Below are 8,673 nucleotides of genomic sequence, written 5' to 3'. Positions count from 1 at the left end.
GTTGTTTGTGGAGATTGTGTCACTCTTCCACAATCTTTGATTTTGTCAGGTGGTCAAATTTGTTCCTTGAGAGTGCCCGGAACTGGTTATTGGAGGAGGTTCTGTCATAATGAGGTATATACACCGGTTTGACAGTCCCTACGAGATCTTCAGCCCCCTGGGAGGACCGCTGGATCTCATAAGGCTAGCAGACATAATGAGGCAGAGTATCATTGAAGTCAGCTTCCTTATCAGGTACGAACCCTTAAGTTTGTTTTAATTAACTCTTAAGCAGAATTCCAGCTATATATATAACTACCGGGTAAGTCTTATGTTTAGAAATGGTATTTCCATTATAAAATAAATTTTTGAACATACTTACCCGGTAGTTATACATAATTTAAGTCCCACCCTCCTCCCCTCTAAGAGACTAGAGGCATGGAATATATGAGTGTTCCTGGAATGGTACCTTGCTAGGGCGCAGGGGTGGTACACCTGGCTATCCAATTGGCGAGAGTTCTGAATTTTCTGCCGTGACGTCAGAGACGTAAGCTATATACATAACTACCGGGTAAGTATGTTCAAAAATTTATTTTATAATGAAAATATCATGTTACAATTATCAGAAGAGAGTCCGGGGGGAGGAAACACGGCGGGTAAGACGATGTCCTTACACTATTTAAATATTCCCTTTGAATACACATGATAATTTTTCCCCTTCCCTGCAGACGAAAATAATGCAGTCTTGGCACCCTAGCATCCTATACCTTAAGAGCTGTTGGCAAATGGTTCTTGATAAAATTAACAAAATTTGCTGGTTATCCCTTATCTGTATTCTTGGAGCTCAATTTGTGTAACTTTGGGCACAAAGATATCAAATAGTTGCATTATATGTCGGTTACCTTTTTAATTTGCTTATTGGGTATATATTTGAGCATACTTTACTGTAGGCTATTCAACTTAGCTGTGTAACAGGATATACTGTAATTGAACTTTTTAAATTGTCCAAAAAATTCTCTAGTTTAACCATTTCTCACTAAAAAAAATACAGTACTAAAAGGATTTAGTTTGTTGCCTTTGGTGTGAAAAGTTAGTAATTGATTTATTTTTGTCTATTGAAAACTTAAAAGTTGAGGATCATCTATGTCATTGCTCCACTCGTATGAAAATCAGCCAGAAGTTTTAAGCTTGTTTTCCAAGGATGTTAAAGGGGTACCATGTTTCGGGACATGGGAGATTCCTCATCTCCTACTGACTTGAAGTCCTGTTTAGGGGATTTTGTGCCTACAAGAGAAACACGAAGATTTAGCCAATTTGCTAAGTGAAAACAAAGGGATTTTGACGTAGGGAAAATCTATTGTTTTGGGTGAGATAGCCATGTCGTCCTGATGGAAGTTCCCCCCAGCAACTTTCTACTGTATAATATTTCTGCGATTGATATAAGGGAATTACCGAAAGTAGTCGTAGGAAGCTAGCATTGATTTGTAACTTGTTAGTTGATTGTAATTTAAATTTTGTACCTTGAATTAAGACTGTATGATAGTATCAAATTTTTAGGATACAAGTTGGTCCTAGTGCCAAGTATTATGCCCTAAATCCCTAAACTCTTAAATTCAGTTCATTATATAGGGCTATGTAACTACAGTAAAAACTGTAAATTCATATATATATATATATATATATATATATATATATATATATATATATATATATATATATATATATATATATATATATATATATATATATATATATATATATATATATATATATATATATATATATATATATATATATATATATTTTAGGCCAGCTAAGAAGTCTCATGTGCTTCAAGGTACACTTAGGTTTTAATCAAGTCAAGCCAGCCATGCTGATAAAGTCAATTTATATTGTATGTAAGTTTGAGTTACATATACCTTTGAGTGTTATTGTAAACCGAGTTATAGGTTCTTTTTGAGGTCCCTTAAGGTCTTAATTGCATAGTTTTCTGTAGAGTACTTTTCATCGGTTTAGTCTTTATTTAGATTTCCGAATAAAATATCATTAATTTACCAGTAGGCCCCTTTTCAAGTAGTTTTGGTTAAACACTACCAGACACTGTACATACATAACTAATGTATTATATTAATTAGGTTCTGTCCAATTTTAAGAATGGTTTTAGTAACAAAATAATAAATTGCATTTATTATTCTATACATATTTCAAAATAACTCATAGGAAACAGTATTATAACAATTTCTTTATTCAAGATAAGAGAAGAGAATTTTTGTGTACCACAGCAATTGTACAAAGCAAATAGGATTAACTCAAGTGTTTTTTCTCTTTTTTTAGGTTATCATATCAAGGAGGATGTGAGCCAGGAATAATCCTGCAGGCCAAGTTGGAGTAATCCTGCAGACCATGTTGCTTCAAGAAGTTTTATTTTGATGATGGCTCCACTGTCAAGAAGATCCACGAAGACTTTTACATAATATGAATTGTTTTTATTTTTAAAAATGCATTTAGTTCACTGGGTTCAGAAATGATGACAAAATAAGATTCAAGCAAAGTTCACAGTCAGTCAGGTTTCAATATTAGAGTTGTTCTTATACAGCATGATTACTTTAAAATGATTTTTTCTATTATTTTTATCTTGTACAGTTTCTTCCTGCATCCATAACTTCTGTAGGCTTTATCCCTGCCCTTTCTCCCTAGACCTCTAAATGCTTGAAGTGCATCTACTTCAATATTTACCATTTTAAAATCTTGCACAACTAGTTGAAAATTATTTCAAGCTATTCATGTAACAATTATCTTTTATTATGGTATTCTATAGTCATACTTCAAAATCCGCATTTGTTCCTAAACAAATACAAATAATTGATCTTTGCTATGGATGCATTGTTCCGACGTAAACTAGCCTTAAAACTTTACGTGAGGTAAAAAACCCGCTGCAAGTTAGCGTAGGTAGACCTGTCACCCCATTTTCACTTGATCCTTACTCTTACCCGTTTTCCCTATTCCAATTTTTACCTTGCTCTTACCAATTTCCTCATTTTCACTTTATCCTTACTCTCTTACCCGATTTCCCCCATTTTATTTTTACCTTGCTCTTACCCAATTTCCCCATTTTCACTTTACCCTTACTCTCTTACCCATTCTCTCTTACCCATTTTCCCCATTCTAATTTTGGCCTTGCTCTTACCCAATTTCCCCATTTCACTATCCTTGCTCTCTTACCCAATTTCCCCATTTTCACTGTCCTTCCACTCTTATCCAATTTCCTCATTTTCATTTTTACCTTTTACCCAATTTCCCCATTTTCACTATCTTCACTCTCTTACCTGGTTTCCCCATTTTCATTTTTACCTTGCTCTTACCCAATTTCCCCATTATCATTTTTACCTAGCTCTTACTCAATTTCCCTATTTTTATTTTTACGTTTCTCTTACCCAATTTCCCCATTTCCACTTTCTTCATTCTTTTACCTGGTTTCCCCATTTTCATTTTTACCTTGCTCTTACCCAATTTCCCCATTTCCACTTTCTTCACTCTCTTTCCTGATTTCCCCATTTTCATTTTTACCTTGCTCTTACCCAATTTCCCCATTTTCCCTTTCTTCACTCTCTTACCTGGTTTCCCCATTTTCATTTTTATCTTGCTCTTACCCAATTTCCCCATTTTCATTTTTACCTTGCTCATACCCAATTTCCCCATTTTCCCTTTCTTCACTCTCTTACCCGATTTCCTCATTTTCATTTTTACCTTGCTCTTACTCAATTTCCCCATTTTTGCTTTCTTCACTCTTACTTGATTTGCCCATTTTCGCTTTATCTTTACTCTTACCTGATTTCCCCATTATCATTTTTACCTTGTTCTTACCCAATATCCCCATTTTCATTTTTACCTTGCTCATACCCAATTTCCCCATTTTCACTTTATCTTCACACTCTTACCTGATTTCCCCATTTTCATTTTACCTTGCTCTTACCCAATTTTCCCATTTTCACTTCACACACTTACCTGATTTCCCCTTTTTCATTTTACCTTGCTCTTACCCAATTTCCCCATTTTCATTTTCTTCACTCTCTTACCTGATTTTCTGATTTTTAATTTTACCTTGCTCTTACCCAATTTTCCCCTTTTCACTTCACTCTTACCTGATTTCCCTATTTTCATTTTTACCTTGCTCTTACCCAATTTCCCCATTTTCATTTTTACCTTGCTCATACCCAATTTCCCTATTTTCACTTTATCTTCACTTTCTTACCTAATTTCCCCATTTTCACTTTCTTCACACTCTTACCTGATTTCCCCATTTTCATTTTTTACCTTGCTCTAACCCAATTTCCCCATTTTCACTTTCTTCACACACTTACCTGATTTCCCCATTTTCATTTTTACCTTGCTCATACCCAATTTCCCTATTTTCACTTTATCTTCACTTTCTTACCTAATTTCCCCATTTTCACTTTCTTCACACTCTTACCTGATTTCCCCATTTTCATTTTTACCTTGCTCTTACCCAATTTCCCCATTTTCACTTTATCTTCACTCTCTTACCTGGTTTCCCCATTTTCATTTTTACCTTACTCTTACCCAATTTCCCCATTATTATTTTTACCTTGTTCTTACTCGATTTCCCTATTTTTATTTTCACGTTTTTCTTACTCAATTTCCCCATTTTCACTTTCTTCACTCTTACCTGATTTCCCCATTTTCATTTTTACCTTGCTCTTACCCAATTTCCCCATTTTAATTTTTACCTTGCTCTTACCCAATTTCCCCATTTTCATTTTTACCTTTCTCTTACCCAATTTCCCCATTTTCACTTTCTTCACTCTCTTACCTGGTTTCCCCATCATCATTTTTACCTTGCTCTTACCCATTTTCCCCATTATCATTTTACCTTGCTCTTACTCAATTTCCCTATTTTTATTTTTAAGTTTCTCTTACTCAATTTCCCCATTTTCACTTTCTTCACTCTCTTACCTGATTTCCCCATTTTCATTTTTACCTTGCTCTTACCCAATTTCCCCATCATCACTTTATCTTCACTTTCTTACCTGATTTCCCCATTTTCATTTTTACCTTACTCTTACCAAATTTCCCTATTTTCACATTCTTCACACTTACCTGATTTCCCCATTTTCATTTTTACCTTGCTCTTACCTAATTTCCCCATTTTTATTTTTACCTTGCTCTTACCCAATTTCCCTATTTTTATTTTTACGTTTCTCTTACCTAATTTCCCCATTTTCACTTTCTTCACTCTTACCTGGTTTTCCCCATTTTCATTTTTACCTTGTTCTTACCCAATTTCCCCATTTTCATTTTTACCTTGCTCTTACCCAATTTCCCCATTTTCATTTTTACCTTGATCTTACCCAATTTCCCCATTTTCATTTTTACCTTGCTCTTACCCAATTTCCCCATTTTCATTTTTACCTTGCTCTTACCCAATTTCCCCATTTCACTCTATCCTTACTCTTACCCAATTTCCCCATTTCACTTTATCCTTGCTCTTACCCAATTTCCCCATATTCACTTTATCCTGGCTCTTACCCAATTTCCCCATTTTTACTATCCTTGCTTTTACCCATTTTTCCCATTTTCACTTTATCCTTGATCTCTTACCCAATTTCCCCATTTTCACTTTCTCCTGGCTCTTACCAAATTCTCCATTTTCACTATCCTTGCTCTCTTACCCAATTTCCCCATTTCACTCTATCCTTACTCTTACCCAATTTCCCCATTTCACTCTATCCTTACTCTTACCCCAATTTCCCCATTTCACATTATCCTTGCTCTCTTACCCAATTTCACTTTATCCTTGCTCTTACCCATTTTTCCCATTTTCACTTTATCCTTGCTCCTACCCAATTTCCCCATTTCACTTTATCCTTACTTTCTTACCCAATTTCCCCATTTCACTCTATCCTTACTCTCTTACCCAATTTCCCCATTTCACTTTATCCTTGCTCTCTTACCCAATTTCCCCATATTCACTTTATCCTTGCTCTTACCCATTTTTCCCATTTTCACTTTATCCTTGCTCCTACCCAATTTCCCCATTTCACTTTATCCTTACTTTCTTACCCAATTTCCCCATTTCACTCTATCCTTACTCTCTTACCCAATTTCCCCATTTCACTTTATCCTTGCTCTTACCCAATTTCCCCATATTCACTTTATCCTTGCTCTTACCCATTTTTCCCATTTTCACTTTATCCTTGCTCTTACCCATTTTCCCATTTTCACTTTATCCTTGCTCCTACCCAGTTTCCCCATTTTCACTTTCTCCTGGCTCTTACCTATTACTCCATTTTCACTATCCTTGCTCTCTTACCCAATTTCCCCATTTCACTTTATCCTTACTTTCTTACCCAATTTCCCCATTTCACTTTATCCTTACTTTCTTACCCAATTTCCCCATTTCACTTTATCCTTGCTCCTACCCAGTTTCCCCATTTTCACTTTATCCTGGCTCTTACCAAATTCTCCATTTTCACTATCCTTGCTCTTTTACCCAATTTCCCCATTTCACTTTATCCTGGCTCTTACCCAATTTCCCCATTTTACTTTATCCTTGCTCTCTTACCCAATTTCCCCATTTTCACTTTATCCTTGCTCTTACCCAATTTCCCCATTTTACTTTATCCTTGCTCTCTTACCCAATTTCCCCATTTTCACTTTATCCTTGCTCTCTTACCCAATTTCCCCATTTTCACTTTATCCTTGCTCTCTTACCCAATTTCCCCATTTTCACTTTATCCTTGCTCTCTTACCCAATTTCCCCATTTTCACTTTATCCTTGCTCTCTTACCCAATTTCCCCATTTTCACTTTATCCTGGCTCTTACCCAATTTCTGCATTTCACTTTATACTGGCTCTTACCCAATTTCCCCATTTTCCCTTTATCCTTGCTCTCTTACCCAATTTCTCCATTTTCACTTTATCCTGGCTCTTACCAAATTCTCCATTTTCACTATCCTTGCTCTTTTACCCAATTTCCCCATTTCACTTTATCCTGGCTCTTACCCAATTTCCCCATTTTACTTTATCCTTGCTCTCTTACCCAATTTCCCCATATTCACTTTATCCTTGCTCTTACCCATTTTTCCCATTTTCACTTTATCCTTGCTCTTACCCATTTTTCCCATTTTCACTTTATCCTTGCTCCTACCCAGTTTCCCCATTTCACTTTCTCCTGGCTCTTACCAATTACTCCATTTTCACTATCCTTGCTCTCTTACCCAATTTCCCCATTTCACTTTATCCTTACTTTCTTACCCAATTTCCCCATTTCACTTTATCCTTTCTTTCTTACCCAATTTCCCCATTTCACTTTATCCTTGCTCCTACCCAGTTTCCCCATTTTCACTTTATCCTGGCTCTTACCAAATTCTCCATTTTCACTATCCTTGCTCTTTTACCCAATTTCCCCATTTCACTTTATCCTGGCTCTTACCCAATTTCCCCATTTTACTTTATCCTTGCTCTCTTACCCAATTTCCCCATTTTCACTTTATCCTTGCTCTCTTACCCAATTTCCCCATTTTACTTTATCCTTGCTCTCTTACCCAATTTCCCCATTTTCACTTTATCCTTGCTCTTACCCAATTTCCCCATTTTACTTTATCCTTGCTCTCTTACCCAATTTCCCCATTTTCACTTTATCCTTGCTCTCTTACCCAATTTCCCCATTTTCACTTTATCCTTGCTCTCTTACCCAATTTCCCCATTTTCACTTTATCCTGGCTCTTACCCAATTTCTGCATTTCACTTTATACTGGCTCTTACCCAATTTCCCCATTTTCCCTTTATCCTTGCTCTTTTACCCAATTTCCCCATTTCACTTTATCCTGGCTCTTACCCAATTTCCCCATTTTACTTTATCCTTGCTCTCTTACCCAATTTCCCCATTTTCACTTTATCCTTGCTCTTACCCAATTTCCCCATTTTACTTTATCCTTGCTCTCTTACCCAATTTCCCCATTTTCACTTTATCCTTGCTCTCTTACCCAATTTCCCCATTTTCACTTTATCCTTGCTCTCTTACCCAATTTCCCCATTTTCACTTTATCCTTGCTCTCTTACCCAATTTCCCCATTTTCACTTTATCCTTGCTCTCTTACCCAATTTCCCCATTTTCACTTTATCCTTGCTCTCTTACCCAATTTCCCCATTTTCACTTTATCCTTGCTCTCTTACCCAATTTCCCCAATTTCACTTTATCCTTGCTCTCTTACCCAATTTCCCCATTTTCACTTTATCCTTGCTCTTACCCAATTTCCCCATTTTCACTTCATCCTGGCTCTTACCCAATTTCCCCATTTTTACTATCCTTGCTCTTACCCATTTTTCCCATTTTCACTTATCCTTTCTCTTACCCAATTTCCCCATTTCCACTATCGTCACTCTTACCCAATTTCCCCATTTCCAATGTACTTATTCTCTAACCCAATTCTCCAATTTTTACTACCTGTTCTCCCCCCAATTTCCCTCTTCTTTCTCTGGATTTCTACCATTTTTCTCTATCCTTTCCCTGATAGATTTTCCAATTTTCATTTCCTTCTCACAATTTCTCCATTTTGTTATCATTTTTAATCCAAATTTCCCCACTTTGACTCATCCTTTCTCTTTAACCCCAATTTTCACTATCCCTTCTCAGACCAAATTTCTCAACTTCCACTATTCTTTCTCTTATGC

At 36.1% G+C, this 8,673-nt stretch overlaps 1 protein-coding gene across 1 annotated transcript; it reads right to left on the bottom strand.

The window, feature by feature from the left end:
* Window positions 1–3,366: 3,366 nt before the first annotated feature.
* Window positions 3,367–6,208, bottom strand: LOC137621832 (uncharacterized). Its single transcript, XM_068352339.1, has 2 exons — window positions 6,098–6,208; window positions 3,367–3,807 (listed from the first exon to the last, which is right to left on the bottom strand). The coding sequence occupies exons 1-2, from the start codon at window positions 6,206–6,208 to the stop codon at window positions 3,367–3,369; spliced, it is 552 nt and encodes a 183-aa protein (XP_068208440.1).
* Between the last annotated feature and the right edge of the window lie 2,465 nt (window positions 6,209–8,673).

This window comes from Palaemon carinicauda, chromosome 28 (genome assembly GCF_036898095.1).
Source record: "Palaemon carinicauda isolate YSFRI2023 chromosome 28, ASM3689809v2, whole genome shotgun sequence".
Taxonomy (NCBI): domain Eukaryota; kingdom Metazoa; phylum Arthropoda; class Malacostraca; order Decapoda; family Palaemonidae; genus Palaemon; species Palaemon carinicauda.
This window is presented reverse-complemented; position numbering and strand designations above follow the sequence as displayed.